A 27,759-nucleotide genomic window follows, 5' to 3' on the forward strand; every position below is an offset into this window, starting at 1 on the left:
GACCTCTTTCCCTGATTTCTTAATTAAGTACATAAACCAGTATCATTCCATTTAGTAGCAGGCATCTCCATGAACTTTGCAGCTGAAGTGCAAACTCTGAATGTTTCGATATTTTTTATATAATCCCAGCAATAGTGGTTCCTTGAGCTCCACATCTTATTAATGTCTATTCATGTCTTGTCAATTTCAAAAATAAGGGAAGGACACACTGAGCATCTCTCTGGTTGTGTTGACACATTTGAAGGCATAGCAGATGGATGTTCATTGTTGTCATTTATGTCCTGTTTTCTACCAGACACATTTCCCCTTTTTATAAACCGTTATAAAGAGAACTGAATATCAAGCACTTAATAGGCTATGAATGTTTGTGCACTGACTAAATTGTTTTAGTAAAGTATTATGCGTAATTCTGGGAGGCTTTACCCAAAGATCCTCGAATGTCCAGGATGGTGTTGGAAGTTACTTGAAAATACATTTATGGGATAGCAGCATTTTATTGAAGACAATGGCAAGTCAGCCTATATAAATGATTTGTCCTTGGGTCCTAACATTGAAATTTTCTTTTGCATTTGAGACCATCGTTTGAATTTGGTCTTCCTAAGTTTTCTGCAAAGACTTGGTCTTCCTAAGGTTCTTCTAGTAACCTGTTGTCAGTCTGATGTGAATGACAACTGTATCATTGAAATACGCAGTAGATATCTGCTCCCCCTTATGTCAGCTGCTCCGATACCGGTAGTTATGAGATTAATGTTGTTGGGTACTAAAAACGTTAACCTAACACTGGCTACCAGACTGGAGGAGAGATTATCATTATATGGAAAGGACAGCATTACATTAGAGTCATTGAATGATGCCTGTAAAGCAGATCTGCATAAAAAGGTGTGGTGAAGAAACAGAACCCCCACGTCATAGATGCACCCAAAAAGTTGAGGAAAGAAAAGGCTTCTTAGTAAATATGATGATTCTTGCTTGAGAAATGTCTTCAAAGGTTGAAAGTACACATTGAGCTGAATAAAGTCTTTTGGAGCCTATCCCTTTACATGGAACGTGGAGGAAATTGCTCTCACCTGTTATCATCGTACTTGCTTTCAGAACAGAGTTAAAGATTAGACATGGGGGCGCCTGAGTGACTCAGTCGGTTGAGTGGCCAACTTCAGCTCAGGTCATGATCTCACAGTTTGTGGGTTCAAGCCCCGCGGCAGGCTCTATGCTAACAGCTCGGAGCCTGGAGCCTTCTTCACATTCTATGTCTCCCTCTCTCTCTGCCCCTCCCCTACTCATGCTCTCTTTCTGTCAACAATGAATAAATGTAAAACAAAAATTTAAAAAAAACATTCGATATGGAAGCGTGTTGAACTACAATGTGCAGCGGGCTGGTGGGTGGGGCCTTGAGTGGAACTGCGAGGGAGGGCGGGCCAGGGCGGGAGTGGTGGGTCCTTGGTCAGTCAAACAGAAAAGCTCTCCGTAGGGCGTGATCACTGGTCTCCTACCCCTGGTTTGATAATCATGACTGTTAGAACATGTTCCTTTTTAATTAGGTCTTTAAAAAATATTGTGGGTCGTGTAATCATTAAAACCAATAGTAATAGATAATGACTTCAGCACTTTTCGTCCTAGATGAGGTTGAGAACATTATTGAAATAGGTTTTGGTAGGAAACGAATAATGCTATTCCTATTTTATGAAGTTTAGTACATAGGTAGGAGTCTTTTCTTTGAGGGAAGCAACACATTAGAAAATATGATTTTTTTAGAATTGGAAAATGACAGTAAAAATTAACATGGAATCGGTTTGGGCTCTTTGGGGCATTTTAAATAGAAATTTACTAGATATTCAAATAACAGTAAGGTCATTCTACTCTTTTTTCTGTGTATTTGTAGATCTTCAATCTTATATTTAAATTATATTTCAAGAATAGTTCTAGGGCACCTGGGTGGCTCAGTTGGTTAAGTGTTGGACTTGGCTCAGGTCACGATCTCACGGTCCGTGAGTTGGAGCCCCGCGTTGGGCTCTGTGCTGACAGCTCAGAGCCTGGAGCCTGCTTCGGATTCTCTATCTTCCTCTCGCTCTCTGCCCCTTCCCTGTTTGAGTTCTCTTTCTCTCTCTCTCTCTCTCTCTCTCTCTCTCTCTCTCTCTCTCTCTCTCTCTCAAAAATAAACACTAAAAGACTTTTAAGTAAAAAAAAAAAAGAAATAGTTCTAAAAGAATGATGACATCTCTAACTTTACTAATAAGTAAGGGCAGCTCTATCACAGTTTTCATCTTTTACCTCCTGGAACATGCTGTTCAGTTGTTCAGTGTTTTATACGTCCTCTGGGTGGTAATCGGTTAGCCTCAAGTGGTTCTCAGGAGAATCTTCTAGTTACTGTTACTGGAAAATTGGAACCAAAGAGTCCTACACCTGTTGACACGGTAACGAAGCACTTAGGTTTTGCAAAACCATTTACCGGTGGTCACAGAACAGCAGCATTGTAGTTAAGGTAATCGGATGATGGTGGCACCAATCACGGAGGGACAAGATGCTGAGACCACACCGCAGAGCATCTCTGCACCTGGTCCCACTTCGTGTACAGCTCTCTGTCGGTGCTGGAACACACCTAGCAGCGCTGACGTGCCTAGAACATTTCATAATGACGTGACCCGTCTCACCTCTTCCCATCTGGGGAGTGTTCTTTTTTTACATGCACATTGGTTAATTGACTCTGTGTGTCACATCTTTGCCTCAAATACTATATATGGAACATCTGTGATCTGTGGCCATGAACCCTTAATAGGACTGAATATATTGTTGCTCTATCTTTGCTATTAGTTGACAGACAAATAAGGTAATACTTTTCCTCATAACCTCTTTAACCACCTAATCAAAGTTGAGCGCAGACAGACCCGCATGCTTCTAAATTTCCATATAAAGCACTTTAAGGTTAATAAGCCCTTAGAACCGATTGTTTTGCTTTTTCTCAGAAACTTTTTTCTTATATAACTTGTCTTCATTTCCAGTCTTTCTTTCCTATATGTTCTTTGCACAAGGCTTTGGAGGTTTTTTGTTTGCTTCTTTTTAGCTCTCCTGACATCGCTGTATTTTGTTTTGTTTTGTTTTTAGATTTCTGACTCTAGTTATCTGTCTTAGATTAGTATAGTATTTCCGTTACTGGACTCTTCGCCTTGGTTGCTGTAATCTATACCCTTGACTTTATATACCAGTTGGATTTATAAGCCCTGGTCCGCTAGGGCTAGTCCCCAAAGTGGGAAGCTCAGGTGTCTATATGGTAAAATTGAACTGAAGCCAGACGGATGGCTTCCTAATGTGTCTAAGAGAAAGTTCTTCGTTTCTAGCCCCCACTCCCATCTTGGTTCTCTTAAAGCTGTTCGGTCATAGTAATGGCCCACACCATCTCTTAAGTGTACAGCTGAGTACCTGGGACTCATGTTATCCTTTCCACAGATCCTGCCTGATCTGTATTCATGAATGCCCTGTCTCCCATCTTCACTAGTACGATCCCAGTTCTGTTATTTCTTGCTAGAGTTACTGTCGTATCCTACTGATTTCTGCCCCTGTTGTCTCTGTGCTATACACCACTCATTTCCACACACACATCTTAAGCCACTCTGTGTACAGCGGCCAGGGCATGAAGTGTGTATCTGTCTGTGTGTGTATATGTATATTATATATAAATAAAGCTGACCATGGAACCCCCAAGACAGAGGTTTGCTGGTGACTTAACCAAATACACAGAGAAAACGCAATGACCCTTTTTGTTGGGATGCCAAGGATGACGTCAACTGGAGCAGTTACTCAACATGTACTTGGCTTTCTTATCCAGGTATGAATGTACTTGACCCAGCTTCTCTGTGCCTTCCCAGCACCATGGCCCTGTTCCTCTCTTTCCGCACTGCTGTCTCTGTATCACACAGAGCGTGGCAGGCCTTCCCCACCCCATAATCGGCGGATCTCCTAGTAATGGTTTCCCCAGTTTTCTAGGTTTCCTTTTATCCTTAGCCTCAGCCTCAGTGTCCCCGTTCTCAAAATGCATTCCCTTTGCAAAGCAACATTCTCAATCTTTGCAGCCTACGTCTTCCATCCTGACATGAATTAGACCTTTTAGGATTGTATCTGCTGATGGTTTTTCTCTCCCCTACTAGAATGTAGGCTCCCTGAAGGCAGAGATCTTACCCTTCTCTCTTTCAGAGCCTCAGATCTGGCACACTGCCTGGTATGTAGTTGATATCTGCTAACATTTGTTGAATGAATGACTTTTCTTCTGCTATCGTAGGAGGATGTGGTAGGATGTTTCTGATTAGGCTCTTTAATCAATACAGAAAACATCTCCTCGGGAATTTTTCACATAGATCACTGAATTGGGAGGCAGCTTGAATTATGCCTGTGGGGAAAGAGCAGAAGCAGGGAAGAACAGCATAGTTAGATTTCAGAAGGCTAAATTGTGTTTCTAGTTACATAGGGTATCATAACAGGACATACCAGCAATGCAGAAAAAGAGGGGCTACTCTGGTCCATTATCTGCGGCCTTTCAAAAATGGTACCTCTTGAGTTTTAAGAAAATAACAGAAATGTACATTGCTGTTTACCTAATGGAAATAGAAACACAGTACCTCCCAGATCTATATCTTTTGGGCCCAGATCTCTTCTGCTTTATTTCTAGCTGTCGGCCGGAGGCCCCTTCAATGCCATCTCATAGCATCTGAGATCCATCCTGGTCCAAGCTGACCCTCCTTCTACTTCATCCTCTGTTCCCCTCAATACCCCTTCTCCGACCAGCCGCTCCGTCTCGACACATCAGCTTCATGCTGTCACTAACCCGCTTCTTCCAGTCACCAGCGCTGCTGTGATCTTTCTCCCAGCTGTCGCCTCCCTCATCCTCCTTGGCCAAGCATCTGGAAGAGCCTTCTCCCACGCCCACCTGTCGCTCCTCCACCTGTCTGGCCTTCATACTTCTGCCGGCTCATACTTCCTGCAATACAACTACTTTTGCCACTCTTCTGCTTCAGGTTTCTCCCCGAGGATCTGAATCACTAGTAGAATGAAGACAGACTCCTTAGCCTTTCAGACAAGGTCCTTTGTAAGGTGTCTGCATTCCATTTCCTTCCCGGTGCCTATCCTGTACCCAACCACGCTGAGCTACCTGCACTTCCTGTGTTTACAGGTGCGGGGTCTGGTCTCTGCAATGCCCCTTGGTCTTCGTCTTCTCTATAGATGTCTGTTCACTCATCAGTTCCCCGCTCACCTCTTAACCTGCTGAGTCCGTCCCTTTCCAGTCCTGTTAACAGACCTCTGTTAAAATCCGTGACAGCTCACGTTCATATCACGTACATCATGGTTCTGTGCTCATTTGTATATTCATCTCTGCAGGACTCTGAGCGTGGTCAGCAGTTGGGACTTTACTAGGCATTGTACCTGACAAATAGGACTGGGCGCTTGGATGGCTCAGTCAGTCAGTGTCCGACTTCAGCTCAAGTCATGGTCTCGTGGTCTGTGAGTTCGAGCCCCACCTCTGACAGCTCAGAGCCTGGAACCTGCTTCCGATTCTCTCTCTCTCCCTCTCTCAATCTGCCCCTTTCCTGCTCATGCTCTGTCTCTCTCTCAAAAATAAATAAATAAATAAATAAACATTTTAAAAATTTAAAAAAACAGGTCTTTACAGATTTTTTCTGAAATAATAAACCCCAAGGAAAATACTGCATGTGAAGAACCAATGATAACGTTTTATTTATATCATTTTCAAAACCTAATAACAGTAAAAGGGAAAGAAACATTTGTCATACGTAAATTTAAGCCCTAGTCTTCTGACAGCAAGTAAGTTTGTATTTAGTGCTACCACGTGCTTTTTCTAAGCGCTTGGCATACATTAACTGCTCACAGTATCTCGCGAGGTAGGTAATGTTTTCATCCCATTTGAAAGATGGGGAGACTGAGTCGTAGCAGGATAAGTCCCATGTCCACGGTCACACCAAGCTGGCAGGTGGCTTCCAAGGATGTGCCTTTAATTCCCACAGTGTTTCCCCTCTCTATGCCCCAGAGAGCGAGGACACTGAACTAAGTGAAGGAAACTTCAGTGTAATTTTCCCTTCAGAAAGAGAATTTTCAAAAATGGCTATTATTGGTGATTTAACCTAAAAAGTGATGCACTAAAAAGTAATGGCTCCGTCGGTTAGGCTTTGGCTCAGGTCATGATCTCATGGTTCATAAGTTCAAGCCCCACATCAGGCTCTATGCTGACAGGTCAGAACCTGGACCCGGCTTCGAATTCTGTCTCCCTCTCTCTCTGCCCCTCCCCCTCTTTCTCAAAAATAAACATTAAAAATTTTTTTAATAAAAAACAAGTAATGCACTTCCACATTCATTTCAATCCACATTTGTTGCATTGTTCATGCAGGGTCACGTATGATATTTTCTCACGTGGCAACCACAGATACTTTTAAAAATAAACTTAGGAACAAGGAAGCAGGCTTGCTAGAAGAGGAAGAAAGTCGACTCACCAGTGGAAATGAACTACAAGTTTTACTTCTTCAGTACATGCTTTTCCTGTAAATCTGGCTGATCCAAGACTTTCCTCATCAAGCACGCTGTGCTTGTCTTTAGGTTTTGTCTTCATCGTTTCCTCTTAGAATTTAGAATTCTGGTTTAGAATACTGATCTCAGGGCCACCTGGGTGGCTCAGTCACTTTAGTGTCCAACCCTTGATTTCTGCTCCCTGGGGCTGTGGGATCGGGCCCTGCATTGGGCTCTGCACTGGGCATGGAGCCTGCTTAGGATTCTAGGTCCTCTCTCTGCACCTCCATTGCTATTTCTTTCTCTTTCTCTTCAAATAAAATAAAATAAAATACTTGTTTCAAGCTGTAGAAACAAAGGGGCAAGGGAGTCCTTGGGCTTGTTTTAAGGATAAATGGCACTTTGTACCACCTGAGGATGGAGGCAGATATATCCATGGGGCCCCACCGCTGACTCTGGGGAAGGACTAGTGATAAATTGTTGCAGTGTGCTAGCAGGAGATGGTTTCTCTTTTCACAAAAGAGAAGAGGAAAGCCCACAGAAGCGGCAGGATGCCTTCCCTCTTTCTAAGGACAAGGTTCTTCACAAGATGTCCTTGAAAGAAAGATGAGGCTGCCGTCTTGCTTTGTGGCTATTCTAGAAGGCTTTTTAGCCATTGTATACACAGACCCTCTATAGGTTTATATTAGTCCCTTTGTGTATAGACATGGTGGAAAACAACGTGAGGCAGATAGTATTTGCCGAAAGGACATTGTTCTCCTACTATTCTCTGTATTTAAAAAAAAATGTTTAATGTTTATTTCTTTTTGAGAGAGAGAGAGGCAGAGTGTGAGCAGAGGAAGGGGCAGAGAGGGAGACACAGAATCCAAAGCAGCGTCCAGGTTCTGATCTGTCAGCACAGAGCCCGACACGGGGCTCGAACCCACAAACCTCAAGATCATAATTTGAGCCTAAGTCGGATGCTTAACCTACTGAGCTACCCAGATGCCCCCTTACTACTCTCTTTAAATGTTAACTATATCAAAAAATTAAAAAGTAAGTTAAAATAATACATGTTCATTACATCAGACCTCCTAATTACCCCACTCCAGCTCACCTCATCTAGTTTCCTGCTTTCACACGTGCCCTTAGCATTTGTCACTTGTAACGTGCAGAATAACGTCTTCACTTTGGCTTCTTACGTTGTCACCTGTCACCTCAGTAGCCTGGAAGTGCCAAGAGCGCAGGGAATTTAGTCTCTTTCATTCTCAGCAGTAACTTCCATATGTGGGGTGGACCCTTCAGAGCCCAGATCACCCTCAGATACATGGACACAGAGCACGTATTTCCAACTCTTGGCCCAAAACGTACGCGGACCACCTACACTTAGCCACAGCCCTTTCTCCAGGTCTGAGGAATGTGCTTAGGTTTTCCGGCAAAGTGTCTGATTAACCAAGATTGGGTTTCACTTATCAAGATTTTTTAAAAGACTCTGAAAGTTTTTATCACCTTAGGTGCTTCTCCCTAATCCATTTGGTTCATAAAGCTGTCAGGAAAAGAATGTGCTTTTGATTATATATGGCTTGACGTGCCTCCGAGATGGTCTTTAAAAAAGCAATTTAACTTTTTACTATAATTACATGCTAAACTTAATATTTCTTAAGTCTTGCCAGATTATCATTTTCCCCCTCTCCCAGCATGCCTTTCTATGATTTAAAGTAACGCTCTGGCAGCAAATATACAAACTACTTCTACATCTCTAAAATCGAAGCACATTTTTCTGCAGGCTCAAAGGAGACCATCTCACCCACAGAATTAACCGTCATTTTTTAAATATCGTCGGGTACTGAGTCCATAGTCGGATTTGCCCTGAGCCCCAGAAATGGCCTTCGTGGGTCATTTTTCTACACCACGTTTCTATCCAGCACCACACCCTGCACCCTGCATCCTTAACGCTCTAGACTGGGAACCGCCTCAGGACGTGGGAGCCAGCACACTGAAGAAGCAAAGCAACGTTCTTTGAGCCCCTCTCCAGCTTCTGATTTGTCTCATGACTTGGGGGTATAACTAATTGCTTTTCTTTGTCTCTGCAGTATGCTTCTTCTAGGAGTATATAGGGAGATGGTGGAGAAAAGCGACTTTGTTCTTCCCTGTTCTAGCTCTCCTGGTTTACACCAGCCTGGGATCCTCCCTCTTCTCTCTGCCTATTTCGGCCTCATACTTCAGAAGCTCACTAAATCTGGGGCGCCTGGGTGGTTCAGTCAGTTGAGTGTCTGATCGACTTAGGTCATGATCTCACGGTTCATTGGTTCGAGCCCCACAACGGGCTGTGCTGACAGCTCAGAGCCTGGAGCCTGCTTCAGATTCTGTCTCTCTCTCTCTCTCTGCCCCTCCCTGCTCATGCTCTGTCTCACTCTATCTCTGAAAAATAAATAAATGTATTAAAAAAATTTTTTAAGGATTAAGTAATTTGGGGGCACCTGGGTGGTTCAGTCAGTTAAGTGTCTGACTTTGGCTCAGGTCATGATCTCACAACTTGTGAGTTCAAGCCCCACGTCAAGCTCTGTGCTGACAGCTCAGAGCCTAGAGCCTGCTTCAGATTCTGTGTCTCCCTCTGTCTCTCTGCCCCTCCCCCACTCACACTCTGTCTCTGTCTCTCTCAAAAATAAATAAACATTTAAAAAATTAATGATTAAGTAATTTTGTATTCTCTTAAAATCTTTTCAAGAGGACTACCTAGTACTTGGCCCTTTTAATATTTTGTAATGAAGAAAATGAAACTGTAATTGTCAGAGATACACCAGTTCTGAGTGTTCTGGATGAATCTCTCAGTGATGTTTAGTCCTACCATTCATTCCTTCAGCACATTGTTTTTGGAGCTATTTTCAGTTGTTATTAATTGAGCTGTTCTCTGTGTCAAGTACTGCGTGTGGCCTTTGCATTATTGCTTACCTGGTACTCATGGAGGTCAGATGCTTTTCTAAGTGCAGTACAAGGATGTTAATGCTTGTTTACTTTTGAGAGAGAGAGAGAGCTAGCATACAAGCAGGGGAGAGTTAGAGAGAGGGAGACAGAATCTGAATCAGGTCCAGGTTTTGAGCTGTCTGCACAGAGCCTGACGTGGGGCTCAGACTCGTGAACTGTGAGGTCATTACCTGAACCAAAGTCAGACTGCGCCGCCCTGGCGCCCCAGTGCCTCACAAGTATTAACCGTTTCTCATCGCGCCCCTGTGACTGCAAATACCTCCTATTTGTTTGGCATTTTACAGGCGAAGGTAAGGAGGCCCAGAGAGCTTAACTCACTCGCTCAGGGTCACAGAGCCGGGATTCAAATCTTAGTAGGCGGGCCCCAGGGCGCATGTTTCTAACCTCTCCACCCTGCCACAAGATTGCCCATCGCCTTACACCTTGTGTTCTGCTGGCTCCGAAGGAGGCAAAAAGCAGGGATCACTGTTGTTTCTGCTCTAGAATTTTACAGCTTGGACATTTTTGACACTTTTCACTCTGTTTCATTCTATCTCATTCCAGATCGACAAAGCACAGTTATTTGGTGTTTCCATACCCACCTCACCCGGTAGTCCCTCTTTTGTGCAAGGAGTCCGCACACTTTCTGTAAAGGGCCAGATAATAACATTTTAAGCTCTGCAGGCCACGTGCCATCTCTGTTACTATCTTTTTTGTTGCTTTTCATAATTATTTAAAAATGTAAAAACCACTTTTAACTTACAGGATGTGTAAAAATAAGCCATGAGCCACATGCTCTACTCCATTGATCATTTGTCCTTCTTTGGTTACTCTTTGTCGTTAGCTGACTTTGTTTCAGACCCTCAGGTTTTCCTCCCTTTTACCACAGGGCCTTTGCATATGCTCTGCCAGCCCTGTCTGGTGGAGAGTGGTCTTCATTCACCTTGGGTCTTCTGTAGGTCACATTTCAGCCATCCCTTTGTCACGTCTGCCTTGTGGTACACCCTGGATCTGGTCAGATCTTATTCTTTTGGGTCTCCTAACTATTCGTAATTGTTATCAGTACAGTAATGTCACATTTATATGGATGATGATGTCATTGTCTGTCCTTCTGGCTCTCAGCCCCGTGAGCTACCCTTTCTCTCTTGTGTGTTTCTCCAATGTCATAGCTGCTACTCTTGTCTCCTGAGAGTCTCCTCTTCACCCAGCAGCCAGAGCCATCTTTAAAACTTAAATCTCATTGAGTCATTTCCATTGCACATGAGTAGACTTGCTGTTTTTTAACATAACCAACATGGCCTCCCACCGTTCATGTCTGGCTCCAACCTTAACTTCTCTTGAGAACCTCATCCTCTGCCCGCTATGCTAGCTGCCTTTCTCTTCATCATGCTAAGCTTGCCCTCCCCCCAGGGCCTTTGCACTTGCTCTTCCTTCTGCCCCAACCATCCCCACCCCCACAACTCTTTAAGCCGTCTATGTCTAGGTGGCCTCCCCCTGACCATCCTATTTGAAATGGTGCCCCCTTGCCCCGCCCCCCCCAAACACATCCATTATGGTCACTGGTTAGCACATTAGCTTTCTTTGTATAATTCTATTTTTTTCTTATTTATTTGCTCCTATTGTGCCCTACCCACTAAAATATATGTTCCAGGAAAACAGAGGCTTTGTCATTCTCCGAGGCCCACTGTCAGAGCCTGGAATATCACCTGACACTTGGCAAAAACACCGAAAACATTGTTCATCAGATGGCTAGCATGTGGCATAGAGAGGCACTGCGTAGAATGGCTCAGGGGACGGGTGAATTCATGCATTCCCCCTTTTTTTGCTCATTAACGATTGGTGCCCATTTCTTTCAACTCAAATACTTAACTGTCCATTGACTAAAGAAAAAATATCGTGGTGCTTGGTCTCTGCAGTTTAGCAGAACTCACTGGTAAAGTTCAGTGCCACACTGAATCCTTTTGTCATCGTATCCTTGTCGTTCCTGGCTGGGCATTCTCTGGACAGCCCTGCCTCTTCCTTACACCCGCTTTCCGCGTCCTGCAGCTCACACACTTCTAGCTCACAAGAATCACTCCCCCTTTGAATTTCTAAGGCATTTAATAGGCAGTATGTCTGTGACTCATGGAGTAATTCGTGTAGATTCTCTGGCCCAGGAGAGTTATTCGTTAAATATGGAACAATGGTGCCGCATCCTCATTTCAGATGAAGGTTGTCTATAACTCACCCCGAATCGTGGATTTTTGGTGTCTCAGTTTTTGTCCTTATCTTCCTTAAGCAGGAGTCCATAACCCTGTGTCTGGGGAAAGCATTTTTTTTTAATATTCCATTAATTTTTGAGAAACAGAGACAGTGTGAGCAGGGGAGGGGCAGAGAGAGAGAAAGAGAGAGACACAGAATGTGAAGCAGGCTCCAGGCTCTGAGCTGGTGGCACAGAGCCGGATGCGGGGCTCGAACCCACGAACGTGAGATCATGACCTGAGCTGAAGCCAGATGCTCAACCAACTGAGCCACCCAGGCACTGGAGAAAGCATTGAAACCATCTGCAAGAAATGCTTCTAGCTGCAAATAACCGAAAACCCAGACTCTGGCAGCAGGGAGCCCTGCGCTGGTGCAGCAAGAAAGAGATGTGACCTTGAGGTCTTTCCATCCCACCCTCCTCATCAGCTTCTGCACCTGAATGTTTTATCAACTAGCCCTTGACAGGCGGCTGTTGCCATTCCAGCGGGGACAAGACACACAGAAGGGCAAAGGAGCAAGCACTCTGACCACTCAGTGGGATGTGACTTCTCATCTGGAAAGTACAGCCTTCCTGGACCCCCCACCAAGAGGCCCAGCCAGATGCCCTCTGGCACCTCATTGTCCCAAGTCATGGCAGGCGCTTGTCTTCTCTGCCTGCAAGGGAGACAGGGTCTGCAGTGTTCGGTGTCTTATTTTCTCTGATCGATGAAGGGATGGGAGAAAGGAGGTAGGCATGGCTTTGGGGCAGCTTACATTTTCTACCACAGCACATTTTTTTAGAAGAGAAGGCCAACCAAATTTTCTGAGATCCTTTAAGTGAAACATTAACAATACCCACTAACTGAGGAATGTCATCCAGACTTCTCTGCTGAAACTCGGTAGACTAAAGAGAAATCTATTTTTACAGGATATTACCCATGGGTGAGATTCTAATAGTACAGCATTAAAGGAGAGTAACTTTTTTTGGGGGGGCCAGTAATCATCAACATATGTGGATTGAATCCTATATGAGCCTCAAATTCATTTATGAAATTTTAGAGAATAAATTACTTAACCAATATAGTCTAGTTAGTGAGGTCATGGCTGAAGGAAACGTATATATATATTTTTTTTCATATACATATACGCATATACATATATATAATTACTTGTATTCCCTTCAGATAGTGAAAGATTTTCACTACTGAAAAAATGCATAGGTATATTATTATGTGTAATTATTACATGTAATATATCGGTATATCATTATTATTATTGTTGTTATTGTTATGTGCCTTCTACCTTCATAATTTGTGCCCTAACTGGATTGAGGGTTTGGAGTCCTTGAAAATACCATTATACCAATTAAAGAGTTCTTATTCTAACCCACTTGTGAGAATATTTGAGAAGAGTGGGACAGTATAGTAGCAGGATCCTCTCCCCTTTCTTTGTTAAAATTTATTTATTTATTTAGAGAGAGAGAGAGACGGCATGTGAGAGCTTGGGGGAGGGACAAAGAGATATGGAGGGAGAGAGAGAATCCCAAGTAAGCTCAGTGCTGTCAGCACAGAGCCCGACACGGGGCTCAAACCCACAAACCATGAGATTATACCCTGAGCTGAAATCAAGAGTCCAACACTCAACCATGTGAGCCACCCAAGCACCCAGCATTTTGTCCCTTTTACCCCTCTTTCCTGAAGAGAAATGCACGTAATATGGGTACACAGCTCGATGAATTTCAGAACTGCGCCCACCGGATAGCAGACAGCCAAATCCCAGCGCCGCCTGCCAGCCCCCCAGAGGCCTCTCTCCTGGTCCCTGCCCGTCACAAGTCTCCCCCTCGCCAGTGTGGAGCACCTCTGAGCTCTGGCAGCAGCCTGGAGGGGTGCCTGTTTTCACAGTTTATATAAATGGAATCAGGCCGTGCGTCCAATTGTACATTTGACTTCCAACAGTGTCTTCAGATGGGGAGGATTCTGGCTTTTTATTTCTTAGCTCTGCCCCTCTTGAACCATTTACTGGCGCCGTAAGAATAAGTTTCCATTGTTTTCTGTGTTCACACGTTTTCTGGCAACTAATTTTCCTAATTTCGCAGCAGTAATTTTTTTGATATTTAGTTTTGATAGACAGAGCATGGTTGGGGGAGGGGCAGGAAGAGAGGGAAACAAAACCCGAAGCAGGCTCCAGGCCCTGAGCTGTCAGCACAGAGCCCGACATGGGGCTCGAACCCACAAACCGTGAGATCATGACCTAAGCCAAAGTCGAACGCTTAACCACACTGAGCCACCCACATACTCCTCAGCCGTATTATAGATCCCGCTTTCTCCTGGAACAAAGGACTCTTTGGCCCCTGTACCCTCCAGGTTAAATAAACTCTGAGAGCACTAAGAACTGGCGCAGTGAAAAACAATTGCTAATTTTTCCTTCCCTATTCCTGACTCTGAGTGACACTTTCTTCCCCTTTCTAGTTCAATAAACATCCGTGTATCTGAGCATCTTGCTGTTGAGGCTCACCCCCCTCCTTGGGAACTGACAGCTGTTCTGTTTCAAGCCCCTCCCCCACCCACTTCTGCCATCACTGCGTGTTCAGGTCTCATGACTATCCAGTTCTCATATAGCCTGGGAATCACAGCCTTTCTGGTGCTGTGTCCTCTCCTTTGTCCTACAAAGGGCCAGAAGAAAGGCAAGCCTTAGCAGAGACTGTGAATGAGTACATACAGCTTTTTAGAGAATGCAAATGGAAAAATTGTTTTTGCATGACTTAAACAAAAAGGAATTAAAACTGGTATGTGAATCAAAATCTTTCCCTATGTGAAGGCAACATCAGGGAGGAAACAGCAAGGGAAAGTGATCAAGGTCAGCCTTTATTTAGAAATAGAAGGAGAGTCACCTTTGTGACGGAGTGCATCTCTCACCAAAGTAAACTCTTGCATGCCGACACGTAAAATTTCATTCTCGGTAATTTATTTCCTCGTAGAAATATCCCTTTAACCCTTCAACCTTCTTATTAGAGTCAGGTGCTCCTGAGATGATCAGCATTTGCAGACAGTTCTCCCCTTCTTTAGAAGCGGTCCTCATTATTGGAATTTAAAGGCCATAAAAGCTGTCTACTATAAATTGACAGACACTAAGACGGGTGAATGTGATATGAATATTCCACTGCGTTACCAAGGCACAATTTCGTTGTCAGTTTCTTGATTATTTGTAAGGAAATTGCTTCATGACGCCCAGCCTCACACTTCCCTCACTGGCCCCTCCTTGGTGCTTTTTTGCACTGAGATCAGCTTCCCTCAGTCACCTCATGCAGCAAAGCCATCCAGCAATTGAAGAGTTGGTGGAAAATTAATTTTTCGCCCCTTTCTGGGTTTCCTGCTATTTGTGAAAAGCGCGGCCGGCCGTGGAATGCTGGTGTGGTCGATGTTCTTTGGGAAGATGCAGTATTGTTAAAACATAACTGCTTGCTGCTGTTTTAATAGTGTCCAAATAGATAATTGAATTTATGGACATCTAAATTTAATTCCAGAAATCAACACTATGGTAATAAGAGTTGGACCTGCATTCTCTTAGGCCAAGTAATTTAATTCCTCAGGCAATTGAACTATTATGTATTTCTGTTCCTTATTATGCCAGTAAATTGCTCAGACAGATGCAGTGATGGATGATGGGCATGTATTTCACTTTTTTTTTTTTATGGCTAGACACATTCTAAACGCAGCTGCTTTCATAAGCACGTTTTCTGTTTGGAGCCTAAGGTACAACAGTCAAGTCATAACAGGGGAGGTTGAGGGAGGTTTCTGGGGGACCCACAGTGCTACTCTTCCTGTCCTGCCAGGAAGCACAATACTGCCTTAACCCTGGACCCCACCCTTGGACGCTGTCATCCCATTCCTGGCTCAGGACAGCGTGCGTACTTCACTCTTTAAGGAGAATATTAGTTTCTCTCCTTGGCTTTACCTCCCTTTTCTACTTAATTTGGAGAACTAAATAGTATTGGCACCTATAATTTGACTGGATACAAAAGAAAATAAATTAGCTGATGGCACACATCGGATCATTCTTCTGTGCCCACTACTCCGACATGAGATCCTCTAGAAAAGTGAGGACACAGGATACCGGGTAAAATTTGGGCACCTGAGCAGCTGTTAAGGATTCTTGGGAAACGTTGCCTCCACTAGGCTTTTGTGCGGGAAATGCAGGCAGTCGAGAAATACTGATTGCACCCCATTTATCTTGAGCAGATCACCTGATTATCAGTGCCAACATTTTCCCTTCTTTATGGTGTTTTTTTTTTGGTTTTTTTTTTTTTGGTGAGAGACAGAGACAGCACAGTCAGAGAGAGCGGGAGATACAGAATCTGAAGCAGGCTCCAGGCTCTGAGCTAGCTGTCGGCACAGAGCCCGATGTGGGGCTCGAACCCACGAACCGTGAGATCATGACCTGAGCCGAAGCCGGACGCTTAACCACCTGAGTCACCCAGGCGCCCTTAACATTTTCCCTTCTTGCTTTTTCTTCATGGCCTCATGGAAGTGCTAAAATGACTAGTCAGCATCATCTCTGTTACATTTGATGTATTACCATGCTAAGAAGTTATTATTACTGTTTTCTGCATAATACGTTTCTCCTTTTTCTCAAGGCACAAGCTTCCGTTTCTTTGGATGCGTTCACTTACCATCCTTGCATCATTAATCAGCATTAGAAAGGTGGTCCATTTGCCAGGCCATGTACATTTTTATAGGACTTCTATACAAGTTCCTTACATTATGAGTTAATCAATGAAAGGAATTCCTTCTCATGCTGTATCCATCTCCTTACGTAGCTTTTTCCTTTTCATCCTCAGCAAAATGACGTGGTGGTGTCTTTCAGACTTCATCTGTGGGAGCCTTTTGCCATCCTCCTTCCTGTCTCCCCACACCATGGGATCCTCCTGTTGTCCCTCCCCAACATGTGTGAAGTCTGCCTCCCTATGCAGAGCCCAGCTCACCTGGAGCATTCCAAGGCTCCCGGTGTGGCTCACACAAAATCTTTAGTTCCTGTCACTTCTCCTTAGACATATGAATAGGCTGTGCGGCCACAATTCCCTGGTTTCTTTTTTTCTGCGGACAGAAATAGTCGGCGTGGCAGCCCCCCATCCTATTCCTGTGCTCTTGTCACATAAGACCCATGGCAGTTGCTCTGGTAGTTTGAAACGCCCAGCACGGGTAGATCTTTTGTCCGTATTGTGTTTGTGATCTGAGCTAGGATGGAGCGTGTATGTCTGCTGTGTAGCCAGATGATATGGGATACATACTTTTCCTTGCTTAACACTTAGGTTCCTGTCTTCATTTATCATCTTTCAAACGCTCTTGACCGTGTGTGCACTGCAGGTACATGATTTCTACAAGGACATCTCACACGAGCTTTCTGATTTTGTTCGAGACTACCTTTCTACCATCCAAATGTGCTGATTTATTATTCAGATCAGGATATGCATGCTTAGTGCCTCACATATTATTTCTGATCCCCTTCCCAATTATACTGTGATTTACTGGCTATCTGTTACCATTATTCTCAGTATTGCATATTTCAGTGGTTCTCAGAATATCATACCCCTGAAGACCAGCATCAGTACCACCCAGGAAATTGTTAGAAATACAAATTCTTGGGCCCCATCCTAGACCCACCGATTCAGAAATCCTGACAGGTGGTGCCTGGTGATTTGTGTTTTAATAAGCCTTAAGAGTAATTCTGATAGTCGCTGACATTTGACAGCCCCTGAACGTTGATATTCTACAACGTTCCACAGTAAGCAAGAGTAGGGAACACAACGGTATAGTCTCAGTAGGTCTCCCTGACCGCTGGGTATTACAGATTTATTTACACCAGTTTCTTCTTCCTCATCCGTATCCAGTTGAATAGTAGTATTTGAAGCGATTCCCACCTTTACTGAGTGTCCACTGTGCAGATGCTCTGTGGTGTTTTCACGTACATTATGGGAATCATCCTATACAGCAAGTTCAGTTTGGATATCCCCTTTCCTCTCTCCTGTTTAAATGGACTTTATTTTTTTAGAGCACTTCCAGGGTTACAGAAAATTGGAGCAGCAAGTACCGAGAAACCCCACTTCTCCCACCCTCCCCCACGCTTCCTCTGTTGTTAGCATTTTTATTAGTATAGTGCCTCTGGTCCAATATGGATACATTAGTGATAAAGTGCTTAGTTTATACTAGAGTTCACTTCCTGTGTTGTACAGTTGTGTTGGTTTTGACAAATGCACATGTCGTGTGTTCACTGCTATAGAGACTGCTCTAAAAATCCCCAACGCTCTACCTATCCATCCCTCCCTCCTTCACCCTACCCCGCCCTGCCAGGAACCACTCAATAATTTTGCCTTTTCTAGAATAGTATGTAGTTGGAATCATGGCATACCATTTTTGCAGCCATGTGAACTAAGAAGAGCTGTGCCCAAGGGCCAGAACACTGTAGACCCAGTGAGCTGGGATTCCGCCATACACCTGCTGACTTCAAGCCCTGTGTGCCTTGTTTGCTTTGATGCCACATTCCCTCTGAAATTACCAAAATCCTTTGTTGTTGATCCCCCCCACACCTTTCTGAAATTTGTTTAAATGACTATCACTGTTATTTCTATTTCCTGCTGCAGTGAAGACAAAGTAGTGGAAGTAGCAGAGGAAGAGGAGGTGGCTGATGTCGAGGAAGAAGAAGCCGAGGATGACGAGGATGATGAAGATGGTGATGAGGCAGAGGAAGAGGCGGAAGAACCCTATGAAGAGGCCACGGAGAGAACCACCAGCATTGCCACGACCACCACCACCACCACGGAGTCTGTGGAAGAGGTGGTGCGAGGTAATTCACCATTTCCTTAGATTTCCGCCATCAGGGAGAAGGAAAGCCTCATACCAGCTACCCAGCCGAGCACCACTGCCTTCCCCAACCAAAAGTAAAATGCACAATGGCAGGTCTTAATGCTCATGAAACTCTCTGGTTTAACAAGCAATCCAACAATTCATTTCAGATGATGTAAAGTCCCAATGATTCAGACTGTTCTGCTTGGTACATCCCAGCTTGTTCTAGAAAGTTCTAGAAAAGTCTAGCTGACCAGGTGCGATCTCATTCAGCTGAGGCTGTTAGGTGACGTCGTGGTCCGTCCCTAGCAGTAGGTATTTAGTACGGTCTTATCACCTGTTGTCTCTTTCGCCACATGAACTATGAGCATCTTGAGGGCAAGGACTGGCTCTTACTTAGTATAATGCAGAGTGCCTGTGTTGTAGAAACTCCTAGATAAATCTTAGGTGAGTGAGTAGTTGGAATTAAATTCCATTAATGAACAACATTTGGTGGGTTATTCCATTACTTTTTGCTGTGAAATGTAACTTGGATGATTTTTGTGTTGTCTTTCCACTGTTTTATTGGGGGAGGTGGGAGAGTGCCTTCTTTGAAAGGTAGATGTTGTGACCATATCTTAAGACTTCCTTTTTTCCATTTAAGTAATGCTCCTATTAAGAATGCTGTGATGGGAATTAACTAACAGACTTCCTTTATGGTCTCTCTGAAATAAAAGTAAGCGTCTCAGATTCACGCTAGACAACCAAATGTTATCACAGCAACTAGCAAATTGTAGGGTTGTTTCTTAAAGGTGATGCATTTGTTTTGCAAATAATGAAAGATGGTCTTAGAATGAGAACCGGTGAATGTGGATGGATGGAGTTTTAATGTATTCAGATACTTTTAACATCTGCCACAAATGCTACCATATTATAAGTTTTCCTCTTGCTTTTTATTAAGGTAAAATGAGTTCAGCTCTGTTGTTAAATTGGAGCTTAAAATGGGTCGCTTTCTCTGCCGTAAGTAGATTCCCAAGGACCACCGTAATATCTTCTTTTATTCACTGCATTTTGTAAACCTTCACTGAGGTATAATTGACATAAAATTCGCCCATTTTAAGTATGTAAGTGTATAATTCAGTGGCTTTAATAAATTTACCAAATTAAGCAACCACCCTCATAAGCCAGTCTTAGAAATTGTCGTCATCCCGATAAGATCCCTGGCACCCATTCGGTCCATCCTTGCTCTCACCACCAGCCCCCAGCAACAACCCGTCTAGACACTTAATGGGAGTGGGATCATACATGCTCTTTTGTGTCTGGCTTCTTTCACTTAAAATAGTATTTTTGAGGCTCTAGGTTTCTTTCTCTTATAACTTCTAAGACTGGAATTAACTTCGGCTCAGGTCATGATCTTGGGGTCCACTAGTCTGAGCCCTGTGTCAGGCTCTGGGCTGACAACTCAGAGCCTGGAGTCTGCTTCGGATTCTGTGTCTCCCTCTGTCTGCCTCTTCGCCGCTCGCACTCTGTCTCTCTCAAAAACAAACATTAGAAAAAAAATTTTTTAATAAAACACTCAGAGTTAACTTAAAATACATTGAAAGAGTCACATATTCTTTAAAAAAATAGAGCAGAAGATCAATTGTTTAACTGTATCATTTCCTGTTTAATGATAATTTCTTACTGCATTTAGCCCGTAAGGGCACCTGTGGGTAGATTTATATTTAAGTAAATGCAGGTTTTATTTGAGCCACTCATTTCTCAATACTCCAGGCATCCTTTCCCAGAATGTTCTTCACGTGCCTCTTAGGACCACATGTGGCAGATCTGGCTAAATGAACTCTTTTCCTAGGAAGGAAAATTGGGATTTTTTTCAGAGTGTCTTTTGAAACCTAAAAGATATGTGACTACAAATTACAGCAGTCAGTGTTCTGAGTCAGGGATTCTGACATTCTCATGGTCTCTGCTAGGGTAGATATTTACATCATAATGTCCATTTACTCAACCTTTGTTTTGGGGGTGCCTTTTTGGTACAAGCCATTTTGCTGGCCTCGGTGGATCATAGGATGAGAACACACAAGATAGCTGACCCTCATGGATTAAACTCCCACAGGAAATTTGTATCAAAGAAACACAGTCATCTGTGTTAAAAAAAAAAAACTGTGAGCCCAGAGCCCACTTCTAAGAGTAAGAGATTGATCGGGGAAGGGTCTACAAAAAGAGATGGAGAGGGAAAGGCTTATTTTAGGGCACTTTAGAGTCAGTCAGGCAGCAGAACAGAGTTGCTCTGGAAGGGTCCGTGGCGTGTTTGGGAGCTCAGGACAGTCTGATTTAAACTGGAGCAGGTGTCTTAGATAGGAGAGTCACAGGACATTAGGTTGGGGCTAAAATGTGAGGACCTTCCACGCCAGACTGGCAAGCATGAGCATGAACTGACAGCCATCACTTCCTACCATGTGGGGAGGAATTTTTGGTAGAAATGGTGAAGAGATTTTGGGGTTATGTTACTGCTGTGAGGAGAGGGGGGAACAGCGAGTCGGTGACACAGTTTATGCCGTATTGTGAGAAAATACCGCATAAATGTATGCCGATACTCCAAACCAACAGAATTCCCTCGAGATAGTATAGTCCTATTATGTTCTGAATAAGAGAGAATCCTCCTGAGATAATGCAGTCTTGTTATGTTCTGAACAAGCCCAGTTTCTTTTGCTTGCCTTTTTCTCTCAATGTAGCGTTATTAGCTAAGATCAAATATGGAGGGATGTTAAGTTGTAATATTTTCCGTAGAAAGACAAAGGCAATTAAAAGATTGTTTAGGCAGCACCTGGGTGGCTCAGTGGGTTAAGCGGACCAACTTCAGCTCAAGTCATGATCTCACGGTTGGTGGGTTCTAGCCCCACGTCAAACTCTGTGCTGACCATTTGCTCAGAGCCTGGAGCCTGCTTCCGATTCTGTGTTTCCCTCTCTCTCTCTCTAACCATCCCCCGCTCACACTCTGTGTCTCTCTTTCAAAAATAAATAAACGTTAAAAAAAAAAAGATTGTTTTTAAATCTCTAAGCAAGAGACTTTTTTTTTTTTTGAGAGACAGAGACCACGCAAGCAGGGGAGGGTCAGAGAGAGAGATACATAATCTGAAGCAGGCTCCAGGCTAGCTGTCAGCATAGAGCCGGATGCAGGGCTTGAACCCACGGACCGTGAGATTATGACCTGAGCTGAAGCCAGACGCTTAACCGACTGAGCCACCCAGGCGCCTCAGGACTTTTGTTTTTTAAACTAACCTTTAAAGATAACAAGTTTATCGTGTTGATGGCAAGAAAGGCAGTCACAGTGACCATCTAAAAACACAACTGTCAGTGCTAGAAATAGAAGAGCTTTGAATGGAAAGCCGTCCATCCCATATAAGACATCCAAAATGGATGCAAGTGTACTTGAGGCAAAATTTTCAGGGAAGGAAACACGTTATGGTATATGGGGTCCGTGTCAGAGAGTGTTGTGAGTGCCCAGCTAACTCCAATAAAGAAGGAGAAGTTTAAATGGTGATAGCTGCATCGAGCTCTTTCCCTCCTGGTCACTGGTCCTCTTCCCTGATGAAGAACCACAGCAATGGCGTCCGTGATTGCTGACTTCATAAAACTCCACTTACAAGTAGCCCTGCTCCTGTGCTGAAAATAAAAATCACAGGTGACTTGCAAGGAAGAGCCACTGAAAAGAGGCTCACAATCTAGTTATCACTATTAATGTTTCAGTGACCAAGAGAAAACGTGATTCACAACCATACTTAATAAGAAAGTTATTTCTTCATTACCAACCTGTTGCTACTAATACAATCCCGTAATGTGCTTTGTGACAGAAACTCAATCCCTTTGTAACCTGCTTAAATTGGAAAGAAATAGGTAGAGGGGAGGAAAGTATAGGGTGCTTTGACATGGTCATAAAATTTTCAGCTGTGTTGTATTAGAATCAATGGTCCTGAAGGAGGAGATGTCAGTTCTAACTCTATTACCAATTCCAGAGGAAAAAGTGAGCACACTACTATATCCATCTGACTTTAGGATTTATTGGTTTAGGTACTTAAGGAAAACTTGGATATTGATCCCGTGGAATAAACCAATACTAGTTTGAGTAAAATGGTCATATATTTAGAGTCTTGCTCCTAATTTTCTTTGATTTGAGAAAATATAACAATTTTATGAACCAAAGATGTAAGGGCGTTTTCTGACTCAACCATGAATTCTAAACTCTGATAAAACTGCGTGCCTGCGTGGCTCAGTCAGTTAAGTATCCAACTCTAGGTTTCAGCTCAGGTCATGATCTTATGAGCCCAACATCAGGCTCTGACCTGACAGGGCGTGGAGCCTGCTTGGGGCTCTCTCCCTCTCTCTCTGCCCCTCACCTGCTCACGCTTGTGCACTCTCTGTTTCTCTCTGTCTCTCTGTCTCTCTCTCTCTAAAAATAATAAAAAAAAAATTAAAAACAGCACAGGTTGCCCAGAATTAATCCCAGCTCTACAACCTGACCATGTAGATTTGTATCAGTCAAATAACCTGTAAGTCACCCTGCTCCTATACATCATTTTAATCATTTTATGAGGGTTAAATAAAGTATAATTATGAAAAACATTTAGCACAGTTCCTGGTAGACAGTAAGTATTCAGTTAACCCAAGTGCTCTAGATCTAGGTGTCTTGGTTATAAGTATAATTCTGATTTTTCAGAGAACAATGTTTACTACTAACTAGGAATGCCAAAGGTAAACCAACAAATTGGGTTTTTTATTATAAAAAACATAAATGTGATACAGCCACATCTATCAGTAATAATAAAGGTGGTATTTGTAGACATGTTAAGAATAACAAACTACTTAAACTCGGTTTCTTGGTTAAAATTTTTTAAAATTTGTTTTGTTTTGTTTTACTTATTTTGAGAGAGTAGAAGAGAGAACACGTGTGGAGGAGGGGCAGAGAGAGAGAATGCCAAGCAGCCTCTGCACTGTCAGCACCAACCTTAACACGGGGCTCGAACCCACAAACCATGAGACCGTGAACTGGGCTGATACTGAGTGTTGGCCGCTTAACCAGCTGAGCCCCCCACATGCCCCTGTTTAGAATATGTTTTTAGGAATATACATTGTATATAAAAATACCTGCAGTCCAATTTTGTGTCTAGCTGAAAATTAAACCCAGATACTATTAAATGCTATTGCATTTCAAGATAGCGTGTCACTTCTTGCGGGATCTTGAACCTCTTGGAAGGTCATTGATTAAATGGACCGAAACACAGATACAGGTAGCTCTTGGAGCATCGCATATGATGCTGAAGTTAAAAAGTTCAATCTAATGTTACTGGCCTTGGGCTAGATGACTGAACATTACAGAATTATATAATTTTTCTTCTCCCTCGGGCAGCCATTAGCCTGGGAGTAGCACCATGTGATTTACTGCTGTATGTTGCACCAACATCAACCAGGCTCTCTTAGGTACGGGGCATTGCGCTGGTTCCTGAGGGCACGAGGATATGATTCTGGTCGCTTGCTCGGGGGGGGGGGCTTTGCATCCACACCTGCTCACGCCCTCCTGGGGAGAGACTGGAGTCTCCGACCTGGCTGGTTAGGGACCTTCAGCAGCCGCACAGAGGAAGGGAAGGGCTGAGCCCGCAGACAGCAGTTTTAACAAGGGCATTGATGAGAAGTCAGCGTTTGAGTGATTTTGAAAGAATAGAGATTTGCCCGTTTGTGGAGCACCAAGTAGAAGGAATTCAAGAACACTCATAAATCCATCAGAATGGCTTGCACTGATTGCAAGGATGGAGGAAACCAACCAAATTCTCACATCTCCATTGTTACCTGTCTGCAGTGGCTGTGACACTCCTCTAATTCCCGAATAGGAGTCTTACTTATCATTCACATTTAACTTTCCACAGAATTTCGGGGGAAACTGACAAAGGTAAAAACGTGCTCACATACTCCTGTTGGATGCCTCATAACAGCATGCTGCCCAAAAATGAAAATAAAGCCCCAGTTTGTGTTTGGGAACAAGGCACAGAGATAACGGCCCCTCCCTTTCCTGGAAGGCTTTACCTCAGTGTTAATGACCAAGGGCAAGCAAGATCCATCCCTGTTCCCCGCCCAGAACTTAGCATCCTTCCCAACGATGTCGAGAGAACTCATATTGCCACTGGGCCATAGATGTGACAGGTGGCAGCCTGTGATTTTGTGCCCATGGCATGACAGCCATTGATTTGACATACACTTTGATAGAGACAGAGTGAAGCATGGCATTGACCCCTTCTCTCCACGTCCCGATTCAGAGAGTTCAATCAGGTAGTTTGCTTAAAACCTGACACTGAGGAACAGAGTCCTATAAAAAATTGTGTGTGCATACATAATTTTCTATTTTTTAATAACTGTATTGAGGTATAATTTACATAACCATAAAGTATAGAATTCAGTGGTCTTAGTATATTCACAAAGATCTGCATGGCCACATCGCGAATTATATTTTTGAACTCCGTTTTGCTTGACATTTCACATGACTAGTAGTGTTCATGGCCAGTACTTTCCATTCCTACACTGTATAAAGACTCAATGGCAGAGGGATGCCTGGTGATTCAGTCAGGTAAGCATCCAACTCTCAATTTCAGGTCAAGTCATAATCTCACAATTTGTGAGTTCGAGCCCCGAGTCAGACTCTGTGCTTATCAACATGGAGTCTGCTTGAGATTCTCTTTCTCCCTCTCTCTCTGCCCCTCTCCCGCTCATGCATGCCCACCCTCTCTGTCTCTCTCAAAAATAAATAAGCTTTAAAAAACAAGATTCAATGTTAGAATAATGGACATAATCAGCCATAGGTATTTTAATGCAATTATGTCTAATTCTATTAAAAATAAAAAACTGTTTTCATTCTAGTCCAGTTAAAGTCCAGAAACCTGATCTGTCTCATGTTTTTCACCAAATCAGTTGCTATTTAAAAAATATACAAATAAATACATATATCTACAAAATTTATATACATATCCAGACAGCAACAAAGCCCAAATTTTAAATAGTAAGAGACTCCGGGGCACCCGGCTGGCTAACTCTGAAGAGCATGTGACTCTTGATCTTGGGTGGTGATTTTTGAGCCCCACATTGGGTGTAGAGATTACTAAAAAAAATAATAAGTAAGTAAATAATGAAAAAAATAAATAAAAATATAAAAATTAAGAGCCTCTTGAAATGGTAAAAGGAGCTTTGAACAGAAAACTTGATAAAGCTCTACAGTAAGACCATTTGGGTATTAACTGTGAGGAGAGGGTTGTCTCTTTTTCTTGAATTTATTTACATTCTTGGTGGATATAATTTCTGAGACAGAGAAAGTATCACAGAATATGGACAGAAATTTTGTGTTCTTGTATGCAGGATCGAATTCCTCATGGTTCATGCTAGGAGCATAGAAAGCCCTTGCTGGACAGTCTTCATGACTAAATCTGTTCTAGAACTTTTGTTTTTAATTTTTTTTTTTACATTTATTTATTTTTGAGAGAGACACAGAGCATGAGCAGGGGAGGGGCAGAGAGAGAAGGAGACACAGAATCCAAAGCAGGTTCCAGGCTCTGAAGCTGTCAGCACAGAGCCCTACTTGGGGCTTGAACCCAGAGGTGTAAAAGCATGACCTGAGCCAAAGTTGGACGCTTAACTGACTGAGCCACCCAAGTGCCCCTGAAATTTTTTTTTAAGTTTATTTATTTATTTGGAGAGAGAGCGCACACGTGTAGGGAAGGGGCAGAGAAGCAGGCTCCGCACTGTCCGTGCAGAGCACCGTATAGGGCTCAAACTCATGAACCGTGATGAGATCATGACCCGGGCTGATATCAAGAGTCAGATGCTTAATCAGCTGAGCCATCCAGGTGCCCCTGTCCTGGAATTCAATGCCAATTGTTAGTCCAGATTTCTGACATGCTGCTGCCTGTTGCTCATTAGCCCCCAGTCTCAGGACAGGGCACAATTACCACAATGGCATGTGAAATTTTCTGGTATTTGCTTGGACTGTGGCAGGCGTCCTCCACCTCAGCATTAACAGTGTTTGGTGCCCGATTGTTCTTTGTCAGTACTGTTCTGCCCATTTTAGGATGTTTTGTAGCACCATCCCTCCCACCTGGTGCCCGTGACACCTCCCAGCGGTGACAGCTCAGACCGTCTCCAGGCATTGCTGGAAGTCTCCTGGGAGGGGGCGGGGGCAGATTCTCCCTGGCTGCAGACCACTGGGCTGGGCTGCTGAGACCTCAGTGATGCCAGCGTTTAATCTGTCCAAACAGAGGAACCCCCTCCATATTGTGCCTCATCTTCATGTCAGCCTCACTCTTCGCTTTGCACATTGGTAGGTAGCCGGTGACCATTTGTATTGTTTGCGAAGAAAACATGTGCTAAAACAAAGATGGTAAATACTCGTATATAAGGTGAAAACAGATATTTGATAACGTAATGTCGTTTTGTAGCTTAGAGACAAGTCACAAAATATTTTTTAAATACTGCATATCAGAGGCACTTGGATGGCTCAGTTGGTTGAGCGTCCAACTTCCGCTCAGGTCATGATCTCATGGTTTGTGAGGTGGAGCCCTGCATCGGGCTCTGTGCTGACAGCTCGGAGCCTGGAGCCTGGAGCCCGCTTCGGACTCTGTCTCCCTCTCTCTCTGCCCCTCCCCTGCTTGCGCTCTGTCTCCTGCTCCCCTCCATGTCAAAAATAAATGTTAAAAAAAAATTTTTTTTAATACTGCATGTGCATATTTGCTAGATAGACAGTGAGAGATGGAGAAAACCTGCCTTCCTCGCTTTGTCTTGTATTCTTCCAAAAGCAGTTCACTCTCCCCTGTGCACTGTTTTAAAATTGCAAATGATGGGTAGCAATCAGAGACATGTGTCCTCTGCTGGAGGCTGCCCAGCCCTCCTGCTGGGCTCTGTGACAAGAGACCAGCTAAAATGGCAAGGTGGACACGCCCAGTCTCCCCCAGAAAAGAGCATGAAACAGCAGGACCATCCTCCAACTTCTGACTCGCTTATCCAGAGCCTCCTTTCTGTTATAAGAACAAGAACTGTATAGAACCCTTTATTTAAGGAGAGGCCCTACAAAGAAAGTAAATTTCAAGCTTTTTTTGTTGTCTTAATAAAAACAATAGATTTGATATTTCTGGTGTTCTGACATGTTTCAAGAACATCACCTGAATTCAGATTTCGGAGAAGTGTAAGTTTTCATAGACTTAAATGTAAGTAAGGTAATTATTACCTTTGTATTGGATTTAAG

The 27,759-nt window shown here is 43.5% G+C and overlaps 1 protein-coding gene and 2 long non-coding RNA genes across 9 annotated transcripts in view; 1 reads left to right on the forward strand and 2 right to left on the reverse strand.

The window, feature by feature from the left end:
- APP (amyloid beta precursor protein) overlaps positions 1 to 27,759 on the forward strand; it is a 205,210-nt gene that overhangs the window by 63,603 nt on the left and 113,848 nt on the right. For all 6 annotated transcript variants that reach the window (XM_029939098.1, XM_029939099.1, XM_029939100.1 and 3 more), the window contains exon 5: positions 18,305 to 18,507. In XM_029939098.1, the coding sequence (XP_029794958.1) occupies positions 18,305 to 18,507 (203 nt within the window). The remainder of the gene's footprint in view (positions 1 to 18,304; positions 18,508 to 27,759) is intronic.
- Positions 2,250 to 27,759, reverse strand: part of LOC115291587 — a 32,763-nt gene continuing 7,253 nt past the window's right edge. For both annotated transcript variants that reach the window (XR_003908545.1, XR_003908546.1), the window contains exons 2-5: positions 11,675 to 11,746; positions 7,601 to 7,709; positions 4,171 to 4,378; positions 2,250 to 2,400 (exon numbers count right to left, since the gene is read on the reverse strand). This is a non-coding gene — a long non-coding RNA (uncharacterized LOC115291587). The remainder of the gene's footprint in view (positions 2,401 to 4,170; positions 4,379 to 7,600; positions 7,710 to 11,674; positions 11,747 to 27,759) is intronic.
- Positions 20,134 to 27,759, reverse strand: part of LOC115291586 — a 13,808-nt gene continuing 6,182 nt past the window's right edge. The window contains exons 2-3 of the long non-coding RNA XR_003908544.1: positions 22,130 to 22,148; positions 20,134 to 20,333 (exon numbers count right to left, since the gene is read on the reverse strand). This is a non-coding gene — a long non-coding RNA (uncharacterized LOC115291586). The remainder of the gene's footprint in view (positions 20,334 to 22,129; positions 22,149 to 27,759) is intronic.

This window comes from Suricata suricatta, chromosome 5 (genome assembly GCF_006229205.1).
Source record: "Suricata suricatta isolate VVHF042 chromosome 5, meerkat_22Aug2017_6uvM2_HiC, whole genome shotgun sequence".
Taxonomy (NCBI): domain Eukaryota; kingdom Metazoa; phylum Chordata; class Mammalia; order Carnivora; family Herpestidae; genus Suricata; species Suricata suricatta.